Genomic DNA, 16,578 nt, shown 5'->3' with positions numbered 1-16,578 from the left:
AAAAGACACACAAGCCAGAGGGATTTTAGCACAACCTGGAAACATTAAATCAGTCACTCTTAACTGAATATGAGTAAAGAATTATTGGTTTTCAGTTTTTTATAAAGCCCTTAATAAACTGAAGCTACACCCCAATTAAAGTGAACTCCTGCAGTGAAAATCAAGTGTTTAACCTTGTGAACATCCCCATGTGGTGTTCTTCATGTGCTACAAGACATATCAGGGACAACATGAGCAGTCGTCTCAATGGCTGGGCCTGTCTGCTTTTAAACTGCAGTGTACCAAGGACAGGCTGAACAACACGTTTTCAGATTGGCAGGTTTGAGACGTCACAAACCTAAGGAGCCAATCCCGTTATTGGACGGGGTGACGCTATGCGTAACATTATGTGCAACCTCTGGCAACCACTTCCGTGATCTGCAAACTAGTTGTAATAATCGTAATTTTCTCTCTCACTACTGACTAGTAACGTTAACGTCACTGCTACTAATTACTACATTTCAAGCTAGCTAAGTTTCAACAAGTTGCCATTAAACAGGTGTTTTTGTTTTGGGGACGGAGGTGGAGGTGGAGGTTGGAAATATGCATAGTGGGCGGGGACTATGCAGATTGAGGAATTTTTAGAGAGGGAGAAGGAGGAGATGCCTTGGGAGGATTTTTACAAGGTAATTAAACATATTTTGCAGAAAAAATATATCAGACACAATTTGTTATTTCAAGCCTATATGTCTTAAAACATGACTGCAGCTGCTCTTTAACAGCTCTGGAGCTGTTTGTGGTAGATCCCATAACAGATGTGCTCACATCTTTCACTCAACACAACAACGCAATATGACCGGACGTTAAAGTGTTACAATTTCATTTAGCAGACGCTTTTGTCCGAAGTGACGTACATCTGAGAGTTAATACAACACAAGCAATGATCAAGACAGGAGGGAACAACGTCAGTAACTTCTAACAAACAGCTTCAAGTGCGATCAGACACAAGTGCTGACAGGCAGTGCACAGGGCGTAAGGAAGCAAATATATAGCCTATATACAGTATATATGTACTTTTTTTCCATCATCATCAACATGGTCAATATCATAATCATCATCATAAATATCAGCAGAGCAGAGGTGTTCATAAAAAGCTGGGTCTTTAGCTTCTTCTTAAAGGTGAAAGGGACTCGTTCCACCACCTGGGGATGACTGAGGAGAAGAGGCTAGTTAGCGACTTAGGGCCCTGTTGTGATGGGAGTACCAGGCGTCTTTCATTGGCAGAGCGTAGTAGGTGGGAGGGAGTGTAGACCTGGATGAGGGCGTTCAGGTAGGCAGGAGCCGTTTTTGTTGCTGTTTTGTAAGCGAGCAACAGGGTTTTGAATTTGATGCAAGTGGCAACTGGGAGCCAGTGGAGGGATATGAGCAGTGGAGTGACTTGTGCTATTTTGGGTTGATTGAAGACCAGTCACGCTGCTGCGTTCTGGATCATCTGCAGAGGTTTGAATGTGCATGTATGGAGGCCTGTTGCAGTAGTCAATGCGTGATATTATGAGAGCCTGTACCAGCAGTTGTGTTGCATGCTCTGATAGGGTCCAATCTTCCTGATGTTGTACAGGGCAAATCGACATGACCAAGCAATCGAGGCCACATGAACCTTAAAGGTTAGCTGGTCGTCGACACGACACCCAGTGATCACAACATTACGATATTTGGCACCTTGCGTTGTGACGCAATCTGTTCCGTTTCCACTGGATGTCCACACCCTGCAGGCTCATTAAAGGGCCACTGGGCTTCCCCGGTGTTGTTGGTGTAATTGATGGGACGCACATCCGCATTATTGCACCATCAGAAAATGAAGTAGTGTTTGTCAACAGCACACGGAAGCTGAGCCATTTTCCTTCATTAATATCAATTAGATTAAAATGACCAGCAAAGTCAGTAAACATGAGCAAATAGAACTATCATGCATGTGAAGAGGCTACTGCACAAATGGGCACGTGTTTTCAAAAACTTTATTTACACAATTTATTGAGATTTACACAATTTAGTGAGATGTATATTATTATTATTATTATTATTATTATATTATCAGATTCTATTATTAGGCCGATCGATTTTTCGGTCAACTACACCTCCTCACTAGGATACAAGTTTCTGTCTCTTCCTTGCTCATTGTTGCTCTGAGAGTGTTCCTAAATCACACCTCCTAAGTGAGGACTCCTTGCTAGATTTTTTACGCTAAGTTAGGAGCTCTCTGAGAGTATGTCAGAATGTTTGTGAATACGCTTCCTGATGTTCTCTGGGCTCCTGCTAGTCATGTAAATAGGTGAGAACACCCCCATGCACATGAAAACACTCTGACAACAATAACACCTACACAAAGTAAAACCTTACGAATCTTCCAAGACGCTATTTCTTTCTTCTTTATCTGCTTCTTCTTAAAATTAAAAAAATGAATACACTTTTGTAAAACTCAAATTTATTTAACCCTACGTGCTCACTGATGTACAGTATACTTGTTTGAGCACACACACACTTCAATCAACAAACCCGAGAGTACACACATCTATGCCGCCATCCCGTTTCTCTGATGAGCTCCATCTCTTTGTTGCAGCGAGTGTCTCTGTGACTTCCTCCGGCTTTAGAAGAAAGGAGAAAAAACTCTCCAGGCAGGAAGCGAATCAAACCAGAGTGAGCCCTAAATATCCGCCGTGTGAGGAAATACATTTGCACCAAGAAGAGAAACAGGACAGAAGTTTTTAGCGACTTTCCTTAAAGTTTCCTCCTCCTCTGCTCCACTTTCTCAGCTGTGCTCCATCTTTCCTGCCTTCTCATTAGCTCCAGGGTGGAGCTGTCACTCCCGATCACCTCTCACCTGTCACTGATGTGTGTGAGAGCATGTCTGCATCATGTTTGCTTGTGACATATGCAAGCGCATCACCATTTGCAACTATTCCTCCCGGAGTGGAGGGACATATAAGTTGACAGCTTCCTGTCTGTATAAGATGTGACAATTTTCACCTCCCAGCTGCTTTACCTTCCTCCCTCCTCCTCCTCCTCAGTCCTGCAGGCCTCACTGAGCCCTAACAGATACTTTAATGTGGGTCAGCGACTACTGACTTAAGGGTTTGTCTGTGTACTGTTTCTGTTTTTGTCTTTGTGGTTGGTCTGTTTATCAGGGTGAAGATAAAATGGTTGACATCTGAAAACTCTGAAGATTTGCAGCTTCTTATCTCTTCTACCTTGAGGGTGGCATTTCCATTTTTAATGTTGCTTAAAAAGCTGATTCCCATAAGACATTTTTGTCTGTCGTACTTAAAACCGTCAGAAGTGAAGTTAGTAGCACCAGCAAACTCTCAGTGAATTAGCCCTGGTAGCTCCATTTCATCATTCTCAGAAACTTGGACCATCTGTCTACAGCTTCAAAAAGGCACGAAAAAAAAACAACTATAAAGAACCCACAGAACTATGTGAGCTACTCGAAAACTTTTAATTCAGCAAAAATCTGCATTTCTTCCATTTTCAAGTTGGCTGAATAAAGAAAAATCACTTTGCAGCCTCTGGGAAAGGTACGAGTTAGCTTGTTAGTATGAAAACAAATCCACTCAGATGATACCTGCTTCAAAGAACTGAAAACGCCCTGTAAAAACTATATGGTGTACTTGAGAAGTGAAAAATCAGCATAGAAACACGTTTCTTTCATATTCAAAGCGGCAGAGAAAAAGAAAAAACAAATATCGACCTCTGTGCTGGAGGGAAGACTAAACAAGTTAGCTTGTTAGTATGAAAACATAACTGCTCAATAAGCTTCCTGCTTCTAAAAGCTGAATAATAACAAAGACAACCAAATACAGCAGTTTAAAAACTGATAAAGAACCATAGAACTGCATTAAATCCTTTGAAATAGATTAAAAAAGAAACAAGCAGGCTAACCTTATTCCTAAACAGGGGAAAACTACAAGTTAGCTTGTAAAAATGGAAACAAAACTGCTGAGATGATACAGTACCTGCATCAAACAGCTGAGAAACACCCCGGAAAACTATATAGGGTACATGAGATGTAAGAAAAAAATCAGCTGAGAAATACGTTTCTTTCATATTCAAAGCGGCACAGAAAAAGAAAAAACAAATATCGAACTCTGTGCTGCAGGGAAGACTTAATATGCTAGCTTGTTAGCATGAAAATATAGCTGTTCAAGAAGCTTCCTGCTTCTAAAAGCTGAGTAATAACAAAGACAACTAAATACAGCAGAAGGCTTCTTAAAAACTGATAAATAACCATAGAACTGCATTACATCCTTTAAAGTAGGTCACAAAAAGGAAACAAGCAGGCTAACCTCACTGCTAAACAGGGAAAAACTACAAGTTAGCTTGTTAGAATGGAAACAAAACTGCTGAGATGATATTGTACCCGCATCGAACAGCTGAGAAACACCCAGGAAAACTGTATAGGGTGCATGAGAAGTTTAAAAAAATCAGCTGAGAACTACGTTTCCTTTATATTTAAAGTGGCAGAGAAAAAGAGAAACCAAATATCGACCTCTGTGCTGAAAGGACAACTAAATAAGCTAGCTTGTTAGCATGAAAACATAACTGTTCAAGAAGCTTCCTGCTTCTAAAAGCTGAACAATAACAAAGACAACTGAATATACCAGAAAGCTGTTTGAAAACAGATTAATAATCATATAACTCTATTGCATCCTTTTGAATTTGCTTCTAAAATAGAAATACGCTTGATAACCTCTATGCTAAAGAGGTAAAACAACTAGTTAGCTTGTTAGCATGAAATACCAATCCACACACAAGCTATTCGCCAATTCAATTATATCCCAAAAAACACTATAAGCTTCTAGATACTCATAAATGACCTGAAAAACATATGATTTTATTCACTAAGTGGCTGAAAAATGTAAGAATTAAATATACATGCTTAAGTTAAATGCTACATGTTAGCATTTTTTCATAAAACCACAAACGCTCAGATTTACCCGACATCCAACAGCTCATGGCTGTGCTATTTGGAAAACTGAAACACACTAGATATGTCACCATTAATCCTGTTTGTCATGGACATTATAGCTCTCTGCATGGCTGAGAAATGAGCAGTCAGATGTAAATATAGGTGTACATGCCTCATCGTTGCCATGTCTGCTGTTTTCAATGAAACATACATACAGATTTATTCTTACTATGTGAAGCTGCAGTTCTGCTGTCTTCAACAATTCAGAGTGCATAAACACTTGTGTGTGTGATGTGTTTAAGATGTAAGTTGTCATCTTGTCACACTTTATCTTCAGTGACAGCGATGTGAGCTTTAAGTGTACCTCTGAAGACAAGAGGGAGTTGGGTGACGAGAGAGAAGTGACAACAGAGGGGGAATAAATGGATTGTGACACAGAGATGTCTGCCACAGTCATTTTGCCATTGAATGTATTATCTTCTATTATTTTTTATATTATATTTATTTATTTGTTTTTGTAGATAATCTCCTAGAGGATGGTTCGTAGAAACTAGACATCAGTTTTGGTCAGAAGACAGATGGTGATAGAGTATGAAGGGTATGAGAAAAATAAGAGGCCAGGGCATGTTGATGGACTGCTGAGTAAAGTGGACGGACATCATTCATCATTTCCATGTGTGTGCTTGTGACATGTGTTTCTGTGTGACTGAGTGTTTACTATTCAAGCCCGTCAAGCCTCTTTGTCATATAACTGAGACTCCATAACAGTGCCAGAAATTCTGTAACTGAATTACCAGAAAAAAATTGTAATTAATCTTGAACTCCAGAGATAGAGCGGGAAATATTTGTAATAGTGCTGTTACAGGATCAATAATGTGCTCAATAATGTATGATCAGGACGTGAGGCTGTACAGGAAACATGCATTGAACTGTATGTCCTGCATGTATGCAGCTTAATGTATTCAGGACATTTACATTGCAGGGAATCAATGATGTCATGCTGCAGAGAGATCTGTTTTGAGAGTTATATTAGCTGTATATGATCGCTGATTGTATGTCCTGTTCTGGGTGGGGTAATTGATTGTTACAGGACGTTAGCAAAGTCTCATCTCAATGTGGTTGTAATGCAAAGGGAGAGCATGGAGGTACAGATGACCTCACATCGGGCACACTGCCTTTATGTAATATGTTAAAGAGTAATATAGAGCCCTGGGAGGAGTAACCTGGAGGGTACTTATGGAATTGTCTGCAATTTTTTCTTGTTTCTGCTTTTAAGTCAGCACAATGAAGAGAAAAATAATTTCTTTATTCATATTTAATACTCAGGTACCTCTGTTAACTTTTATGTCATGTCATGTCAAGTCTCCCAGCTGTGCCTCGGAGTCTCAACTCAGGGCCACAAAGTCATCAAGTCATTTAAGGCAGTGGTTCTCAACCTGGGGGTCGCGACCCCAGAGGGAGTCATATATCGATTTGGGTTATGTTTTTTTTTACATTACATCACCTGTCCCAGAGATATAGTTTGCCTTAGAACAGATTTTATGAGAGTGCTGGTGAGAGTCAAAGTGTGCGTGCACACGAGTCCTGGTTGGCGGTTTTGTATCACAATATTGTGCTGAACCAAGTAGCTATAGCCAGTTTTGCTAGCTATCACACGGAACGACTATGGAGCGATGGCTTCTCAGAATAAGTGTACCAGCTCAAGACCTGGGCCAACAGGAGGTGTCGAAGTGGGTCAGCTGAAAGTACTTCCAAAGACAGCAGCACCATTGACTGAGAAGCGCTAGGCACCTGCAGTTCCAACAGAGCCCCGAGCTCCCAACAAGCTGACTTTTTACAGGAGGGACTAAGTTGGGAAAACTGTGTCTCTGTGTGTGCAGATGGAGCTGGCGCTATGCAGGGGACATGAAAAGGACTAAATGCCAAAGTTTTGGAAGTTGCTCCGCATGTGACGGGGGTTGGGAAGGTCACGAACAGCAAGATTGAAAGAAGTTAGTTTGTTGAGCTTTGGTTACACTGTATGGTGACAAAATTTGATGATATTTGCACACTTTTATGTCAACTTTCAATCTTTTGTAGAAAGAATTAATACATGTGCACACAAGTTGGTGAAAGATCTCAGGACAGGTTGAATTTTGGTGAATTCTTGCACCTGAAAATAATCCTGGGGGCTGATTACAGTAATGTAAATATGAATCATAAGTATAATTTCAATAAGTTGTGTTTTGATGGGAAAGTTGGAGATCATTTTTTTAAATTGTGGGTAAGTTTGAAGATCAATAATAAGCTAATTTGTAAGTTAGTTGTGGTAGTTGTTGTGACCCAGGAACAACTTTTTAATTCTGACTTGGATCATTGTGGGCACAAGAAAAACACCAACAGCATGACAAATTGAGATGACACCATGGAAGTATTGACAGTATATGAAAACTGATCCAGGTTATCACACAAACATGCACCTGTCACTGATTTAGAGTTCATCATTCGCAGCCAGCACAAGCTATTTCTGTCAATCTATCCCCCTCTGCGAGTCTTAATCTTTTAACCAGACGCACGGCCATCTTCACTCTTTCAAAGGCATCCGTAGAAACTCTCATGAAGCACAGCCAACACATAAACACTACATAGCCTGGAGACAGGTGAAGTTTTTTTTTTTTTTGTTGAAGATTAAAAGTCCAAATCAGCAAGTTGTTTGAGCGGCAAGCCAAGAGAAGAGTGTGTGGAGGCCCGAGGCGCCGCACGGCAGTGAGTCAGAGAGGGGATGAGGAGCGGAGAGAGACTGGAGGAAAGAAAGACAAACGATATGGTTTAAAGAGGGGGAGGAAAAGAAAGAGACAGATTTAGGGCTGAGTTTAGGTGAGGAGGGGGAAGACGGAGAAAGAATGAAACGACTGAAAGGAAAAAGAATTGAAAACTGAAGAGGAGAGGAAGTGATTTACATCTTTGCAGAAGAAGAACAGAGATCAGGAGGCGTTTAAAGTCTTTTTGTCGTGCTATGCAAATATTTAGAAGGGCACAATTTCAAGTCCAAATTTTCTACAGACGGCATGCACAGTGGATAAAAGGATTCACAATAAGATGATTATGATCTGAATTGATTTAAATGAATGAATATTATATTCCTTGACGAAATAAGTCTCTATAGAAATAGAGTACAACTCATAAATGTCTTGTTGTTATGGTAATTAGTTTTTTGGGACTTTATCTTCCTATAACATGTCTCATCTTCTACATTTCCCAGCATTCCTTTATCTGCCACAAAGCCCATTATTCAGCCCAGAAATAAACTATCCACAGCAGAACATTTAGGTGGATAACTGCTTTACTATGATATGATACAGTACTGCTATATGATATCATACAACACCATGTGATACAATCAGATACAAACAGATACCATATAATACAGTATATGATATCGTACAATACAATAAGAAAATGTGAAATAATAGCATACGATACAATACAATACGACATGATATTACACCACACATTACGATACCAAACAACAAAACATGATACAATACAATATGATACTATACGCTGATATATGATAGCATACAATACAATACAACTGTATAGCATACAATATTGTGCCATACAAAACAATACAATATGATACTAAATGATGTGAAACAATACAATATGACAATATTATACCATACATTACAACACCAAACAACAAAACACAATACGATACAATATGCTAATTTTATTTTTTTATTTATTTATTTTTATTTTTATTTTACAGGGAGAGTGCATGTTAATCAACATTTCTGTAAATACGCCAGAGTTAGCCAAAAGGCTAGTTTACATCTGTAGTCCCTGGCCAGATGTTAAAATAGGCTCCCTAAAAAAGAACACAACAACAGTTTGTGAAAAAACAAAAACATAAATATATATATTTACATATATATATAGAGAGAGAGAGAGAGAGAGAGAGAGAGAGAAAGCGTCATGATGGTGTTGGAGTAAAAAGTTAGTAGCCAGTGGCATAAAATACATGAAGCACGCAAGCAGGAGCCTAAAGTTTGTAATACATGTCATACAACAAAACACAATACGATACAATATGATACAATATGCTAATATATGATAGCATAGCATAAAATGCCATAAAATATAATGATACTTTACAATGTGAAACCAAACAATACGACACAATATTAGACCATACAATACGATACCAAACAATACCACAACAATATACAATATGCTAATATATGATACAATATAAAACAGTACAATACGGTATGAATGATATGATACAGCACCATGCGGAACGATGCAACAACACACAATACGATGTGATACAGGACATTTCAAAACGGCACCAACACGATATGAAAGGATTGGGTATAAAACGTTACGATACAAAAACAAAACCATATGATACGATAAACCTTTTTTTTTGAGTCAATACAAAAGCCACAAAATCCATAAACTGTACACACGTGGCTAGTTGTGACACTTGTGGCTGATTAAACAGCAAGTTTATGATATCTGACACGTAAACAGCTTCATGCCATCATCAGAGTCCCCACAGGAGACATTTTGAGATCGTCACACTCATAAACAGTTTGCAGATGATCAGAGAAGTGGCCAACGGGTCTCACTTTTCTATTTGACAAGTTGAGTGTGAGCAAGCTGCCCCTGGCCTTCGCTGTCAGATCAGTCATACTCTGGGTTGTAAGGAGTTTGTACCTGCATATGTGTAAGTGTGTGTGTGTGTGTGTGGTAGAAGGCGCTAAACACATGAGCTTCGTTAGCGAAACAGAGGCACCAGTGTTTGAATTATTGATCAAGGGAGTGAATATCATCAACACTGTAAATTCAGCAAATGCACAGGGAGCGGAAATGTGTTTATTCAAAGTGATGAGTATGCCTGCCAGTGTGTATGTGTGTGTGTGTGTTTGTGTTAGTGTGAGACAAAAAGGGTGTCATCAGCTGTGGGAAAGCGGTTGGAGTAGCCTGGTAGCATGTGTCTTTCGCCGACAGTGAATTCATGAAACAAACAGGAAGTCCTTGTACCAGGAAGTACAAAAATGTGTGTGTTTGCATTTCTGGCTTCCAAATACAACAAGCCCTGAGTCCAAACATGACCATATTGCAGGAAATCTTTCCCCGTATGTTGTTCAGCGAAAAAAGGCCGCTAGACAAATACAGCTGACTGGAATTCATCCCAGAGGACTCGCAGAGCAAAAATGCACATAAACACACAGCAGGGAGATGAGCCACTTTGAATGAGAATCTGCCTCAGCAAGCGCAGGATGTGGAGGATGACATTAATTAAAGAATGAATCTGATTTTAAAACGCTCACTTTTATAGCAGTATGCAGAACCTCTTCCTTAATTGAAGGTGACGCAGCAGAAGTGGTTTAACGATGGGTTCAGTAGTGTCATATATGGAACTAAATTTAAAGACATTTAGAGACAAAGTAGCATTGTAGCGATCAAATTTAAAATGATGGCTCAAACAGGCTGCATCATATTGATGCATGTAAACAAAAGTCGTGTTAAAAATAAATCCTGGTCTTCTTCCAGTATGTTTTCAGCTCCATGGGACATCACGTCCGATCTAACACTGCATAACATGGCGTAACATTTGTCATCAGCTGATTGGCATCAGATGCTCCTTTCATGCGTCACAAAATCATTCGCTCATTTACAGCTGTGTTGCTATCAGCTGACTAATGACGTCTGCTGTTGATGAATACATATGGTCCAAATATATTGACAGCAGATGGGAGCATTGGAAAAATATCTTGGAAAGCAAAATCATGCAAAGTTCCCGCCTCCTTTTCCACCACATCAATCTGTCAATCAAACTACCGCGGACAGCTTCTTGTGGATTAAGGGACGTGGTGCAAATTAGTGTGTCTGCAATTGTGTGTGTGTGCGCTCGCAGAGGTTGCAGCTGTTCAGGAAAGCCCTTGCAGGGGACCGACTGTACACATCTGGACCACAGATGATGTTTGCCGCTCACAGGCTGCTGTTGTTTCAGAATCAAGCTGTGCAAATACTCCGTTTTGTGTGCAAGGTCAAATGAAAAAGACTTTTTCTGTGATTCATTTTCATCCAACGTAGCTTCTCTTTTGCTGTGACCTTTAAACTTTTTAAATTCTGTTTTGCCAATGGCACATGGCTGAGCATTTTTTGTACAAGCTACGTCATTTGAGGCTCATTTGTGTTTTGCAATGCAATAATACCCTTTGGGATTTTAAATAACAATTGATGTTTAACCTTCTTTCAACCTGCTTCATCACTGGAGAGCAAATGACATGTTGAGCAGTCACTTACATTCAGTGTGTGTGTTCTTCTCCAGGACTCTGACGGACCTGCTGAAGCAGCAGGGAGCTGAGGTGAGCACGGTGGAAAATGCCGCGGCCAGTTCGCCCAACGGTGGGAGAGCCAACGGCGTGTCAGCCAGGATGCTGCGCAGCAGGAGTGGTGAGTACTGATGCTGGTTTCAAATACAGGGAGGTTGTGTGTGTGTGTGTGTGTGTGTGTGTGTGTGTGTGTGTTTGCATGTGTGTGAAGGCAGTGAGAATCACACTCCAACCTCAGAGGAGCTCAACTGACAGCTTCATCTCATGTTGGATCTGATTCTCTTTATCTGTATTTGCATACTGGAGAGTATTATATGCAGGGTCAGACATGAAATGAATTTCACCCCTTTCAATTGTAATGATTTGAATTTTGCATCCTCAGTTAAAACTTTTACACAGCTTCAAAGAATCTAACAGGCAGAGTTAAAAATCAAGGAAAAATCATCCATCCTTTATCCAAACCCATTGATGCAGCTTGGGTGTAGAAGCCACTTCCTCCTGTCGCTCACTTCGTCGGCACATTCTTGTGTTGTCTGAAGCTTATCTCTACTTACAGATTTTACATAAAAATGTTCAGATTTTAGTTCAGGAAGTGTTCTGGTTTCCATTTGTCGTATGTTTGTAGTCCGAGTAGTATTGACCAATCACGTATGACAACGATTTAGCTTTGTTATAAATCTCTATAAACAGACATCTGCAGCAAGTTCAGCTAACAATTCCGTTCTAGATAAAAAAATTAAACTGGAGACAAATTCCGAAAGCCATTAAGCAGTTAGATTTCCTGACTTCCTCGAATGCATCAGCAATCTTTGAGCTGGCCTCCGTTCAACAAACGAGCATTTTAAAAGTCTTCTCCTCTTGAGGACTGACCCGTCAAAGCTTCATTTTTACTTTTTACTAATCTGCATCATAATGTTGTAATTTCGGCAAACTTAAGACCCGTAATAAAAGTAAAGCACAAGAAAAACATTCTTTTTCGGGTTCATACCGCGGAAGTAATTACAGCTGAGTGAAGCCTCTGTGTAACCTACTATTGACAGTGAAACTGAGATTCACCACAAACAGATGACAGGCACTCATTTCGGGGGATTTAATGAACCAAGAAGTTCTATTTTGCTGACATACCTGGAGGGGCGAAATTCACTTCACTTTTGATCTGAACACACAGTCGCTTCTCATGTTGCTAACTGGACTGTAAACAATGCAGCTTACAGAAAAATAAGTCTTGGCTGGAAGTCCTTACTGCTAAACACTGGCTAACCGGAGGCTATATCCTCGTCAGACTACAGCCGATGGGTTTCGAGATTAGTCTGAAGCAAATATTCACGGTTATGGAAAGTTCAATGACTGTAGTGTTAGTGTTGCTGTTCCTCCTCTACCCGGCTAATCTGGAGCAGACCAGCTGCAGGAGCCGTATTTGTCAACAGATCTGTCAATCATGACGCTACACTCTCTTTTTACAGCATCAGATAACTAATTTAATTTAAACTTGTCAGAAAAATAAACACTTGGACGTAAATCAGCATAAGAACTAACTATAATGACAGAAACCATGTTTGAAAAAAATGTCCCATCTGTTAACATGGAGGAGGCGGCTTTATGACCTATATTGCAGCCAGTCAGCAGGGGGCAATAGAGATGATTTGGCTTGACTTTTATACAGTCTATCTTTTTAAACAGTCTGTGGCCTTCACTTTCATTTTGGGTTAGTTTAGTTATATTGTGGTTTTATGTTGGTGTTTGATGGACAACTTTTTACCGCTGAAATCTCCACGCATAAATTCACCCTGTGAGGAGGAACTGATGTTGCTTTCTTCTCCGATTATATTTCAGAATTGACCGTGAATAGTTCAGAGCATTTCAAATGTTTTGTCCGCTCTGGCTCTGGTTGCTGAGAATGATTTAGGAAGAGAGGTGTAAAGAGGACAGAGTGAACAATGAGCATCTTCATCTGGAAGTAGAACACAGGCTTGTTGCACGTGTACGCACTCTCATACACTACACGCACACACACACATAAGCAGTTTAATTAGTATGTTAATGTAAGCAGGCTGCCCTACAGGCAGCGTGTGCCATTTCCATACACTCTCTATACATGCAGATACAGCAGCCTGCATATAACACACTCTGGTTTAACAGCGTTGAGAAAAAGAGGGTCGTGTTATTTTCAAGGTTTGGACCGATGTTCATTTTGTTTAAAAGTGAAGCTGATTGTGCACGTGTGGATCATTATGCATGTTGGTGAGCCTGTGTGTGTGTGTGTGTGTGTGTGTGTGTGTGTGTGTGTCAGAGGGAAGGAGAGTGTTTGATATGAGCGACCCCCTGCAGCGGCCTGCTCTCATCTTTTGCTGCTGACATGATATGACAGGCTGTATGAGGTGGATGCTTTATCACAGCAGGTTGTATTGATCATATACACTTAAAAAGGGCAACAACCAAGCTGGAAGTGACACTGTAAAAATAAGGAACAGTCTGGCAGCAGCCTTTTTATTTCATCTCCAAGTTGCTGAGTAACGGTTGTTCGTGCATGGACGGACAGTAAAGTAAAAATCACTAAAATGCACAAGAATCAAGCTGTGATGGAGCAAAGAAGGGGGTTAAAGAAATACAGGTCACGGTGTAACTGACGATGCTGATCTGCAACAGGAGAACTTCATGGCCCTGCAGATATCAAATCATAAATATTAATGGACACATCAGTCGATCTCAGCAGCGATCCACTCTCATGATTGCAAGTGTGATGAGCTGTGATGACGTTTTATGCTTAGCCGGAAAGAAAATCTGCAGAACTTTGTGTCATGGCAGCAGGACCACTGATGCAGTTTAAAATGAAATGCACACACAGCATGGACATATCTGATATTAAAATTAGCACTAAATGATGATTGCAAATCATGTTCAAATATGTCCAGTGTAAGAGTAATGCAACTGCTTTCAAGGGATGCAATGACACTTTACATATGGTAATTCATACAAAGCAGCACAACAGCAGAAAATTACACTAACTGTGTTTGATCTGCACATTAAAATCAAAGACCATAGGCTTTGAGAACATTGAGTTTTTTAAGGTGTCCAAACATGTAACATTGTGGATGTGTGCTGGGAGGAATTTGGCTACCAGGCTGAAGGCTCTGCAGGCTGGTGTCGGGGATAGTAAGCAGGACCTCATCAGAGGAAATCAGACTCAGGGACTCGGTGAAGGGGTGAAGGAGTTCTGATTTTGGATGTAATATGGAGCCTGTCTTGCTCCTGATAGTTCCCTTTTGTTACACTTATGTTATGTGTTTCCTGTTTTATTTTGATACTCACCTTCAGTGTCTCGCTTCAGATCCTCCACTTCCTGTCCTCCTGTGTTTCCCGCCTGTGTGATTACCTGCTCCTCCCTGATGTGTTTCACCTGTGTCTAAAGCCACTTTCACACATGCACTCCTGACGTTTTCCTAACAGTCTGCCCCCGACATTTTCCCTTACCCTTTCACACATGTCCCATCACAGAACGTGTGGAGAGCATAACAGGCTGCACCCATCGGTTGTACTGCATTCCCCGAAACCCATCAGCTATATGTGATGATAAGTTGGCTGCTAATTAATCTCTATAAACAGATATCTGCATATATGTGCAGCTAACAGTCCAGTCATATACCTTATCCCTTCACTCCAACTCAGTTCCCGCATCTTGAGTTGCTAGTTGGACTTAAACAATGACAAGTGCGCAGAAAACATTTTTTCTTTTATTTATTGTCTCTCCTATAAACCACTGACCCAAACAGCTGATCCGATATCGTGCGCTGCATGCTGAGGTATACAAGGCTGTCGTGCAGAGTGAGACATAGTGCAGAGGGAAAGGGCTGTCTGACGTACGTGGTACTTTTGACCCCGTCTGCAGTGGTGCATAGCTTAGCTTCCATGTAGGGACTCCAGCCGGCTAGCAGGGAACAAGCTAACTGTTATCTACTGTACGTGTACGCATACTATTGATAAGTACCTCATAGAACCCCACTTCAAAAAATCAGAACTATCCCTTTAACAACCCCAGTTTAAAAAACTTTTTCAAACATGGTTTTAACAAGTCTAAGAGTCATCTGCAAGCATTTTAGACTATAGCCCTTTTTACTCAGCGCTGTAACGAAGTTCCACCACCATGCACCCTTTGCCATTTTACATTGAACCAAGCAATGTCAGCATAAAGCTGTCCGGCGTTGCGGAAGCAAAACATGCGTGAGGTGTAAACAAACAGCGAAATGTGAAATACACACACACACGGTGCTGTTCGGCCCTGCCGGCTCGGCTGTTTACACAGAGGCCGTTACGCCTCTGTTGCTACCTCCGATGCCGGCTCAGAAGCGGAACGACTTCCATTCCGCCTCCGAGCGTTTTACATAGAAGACGGAACATAACAGAGGCGTTTAAATCCCAACTTGGTCTGACAGTGTAAAAAGGGCTTGTGACAATATAGCATAAGAACATACATGTAAACGTAAAGGTCCTGGTTTAGGTTTAACAAGCAGGCAGCCAACACTTTGGAGGTATGTGCCATATACTGTATAAAAGGAGTGGATGTAGCTGCCCGTGGTTTGGACTATTGGTTTGTTGACTCGTGTTTTAAAGCTTTGAATTTGCAATTTTTGCTGTTGCCTGGTTTTTTTGTTTTTGAGCAGGAAGGGAAAATATTTAGATGAGGTGGTGGACTGATACACATCTACACTGGTCGGCAGGCCGCTGAGGCCATGATTTGTCAATCACAGGTAGCCACGTATAAATGTTTCGTGTCTACTCTGTGTATTTCAAAAATGACAACACATAGCTTATTATTGACCTTGACACCTGACATAGTTCTCTTTATTCCCCATTTCTCCCTCGTTTATGAGCTCGCTCCTGCTGCTTCTCCTGTTGCTGCCCTCAAAAAGGTTTAAGCCTTGTGTAGTCGTCGACAGCGAACAGAGGAATTTTAAATCTCCCACTGCTGAGAACCAGCGAGCGCTTGAGGATTGAAACGATCACCCAGCAGCCTCTGGGGGGCCAGACGTCCTACAAATACTGGATGTTTTTTAAGCACATGATAGGGACTTGTAAAAGGGCATGTAGCAGAACGTTGTGGTTGAATGAAATATATGTAAGTAAATGTAGGTGTGGGACATTAATAGTCCACTTTTTAATGTGGAGCGACAGTAGCGGGAGGCAGTACACTTGGCAGGGACATCAGTGTTGATGGTAACACTTATTGATGCAAATCTGTTCCATATTCATGCACGTTACACCCACTAAATGTCCGCTGGCTGTTTGTGAGCAATAAAATCAGACGGCAAA

General features: G+C 40.8%; 1 protein-coding gene across 1 annotated transcript in view; it reads left to right on the top strand.

The window, feature by feature from the left end:
* shisa8b (shisa family member 8b) overlaps window positions 1-16,578 on the top strand; it is a 45,607-nt gene that overhangs the window by 6,599 nt on the left and 22,430 nt on the right. The window contains exon 2 of the mRNA XM_069664108.1: window positions 11,268-11,392. Within this exon, the coding sequence (XP_069520209.1) occupies window positions 11,268-11,392 (125 nt within the window). The remainder of the gene's footprint in view (window positions 1-11,267; window positions 11,393-16,578) is intronic.

Source organism: Semicossyphus pulcher, unplaced genomic scaffold (genome assembly GCF_022749685.1).
Source record: "Semicossyphus pulcher isolate SPU_LCO1_2020_fin unplaced genomic scaffold, fSemPul1.0.p SCAF_16, whole genome shotgun sequence".
Classification (NCBI taxonomy): domain Eukaryota; kingdom Metazoa; phylum Chordata; class Actinopteri; order Labriformes; family Labridae; genus Semicossyphus; species Semicossyphus pulcher.
This window is presented reverse-complemented; position numbering and strand designations above follow the sequence as displayed.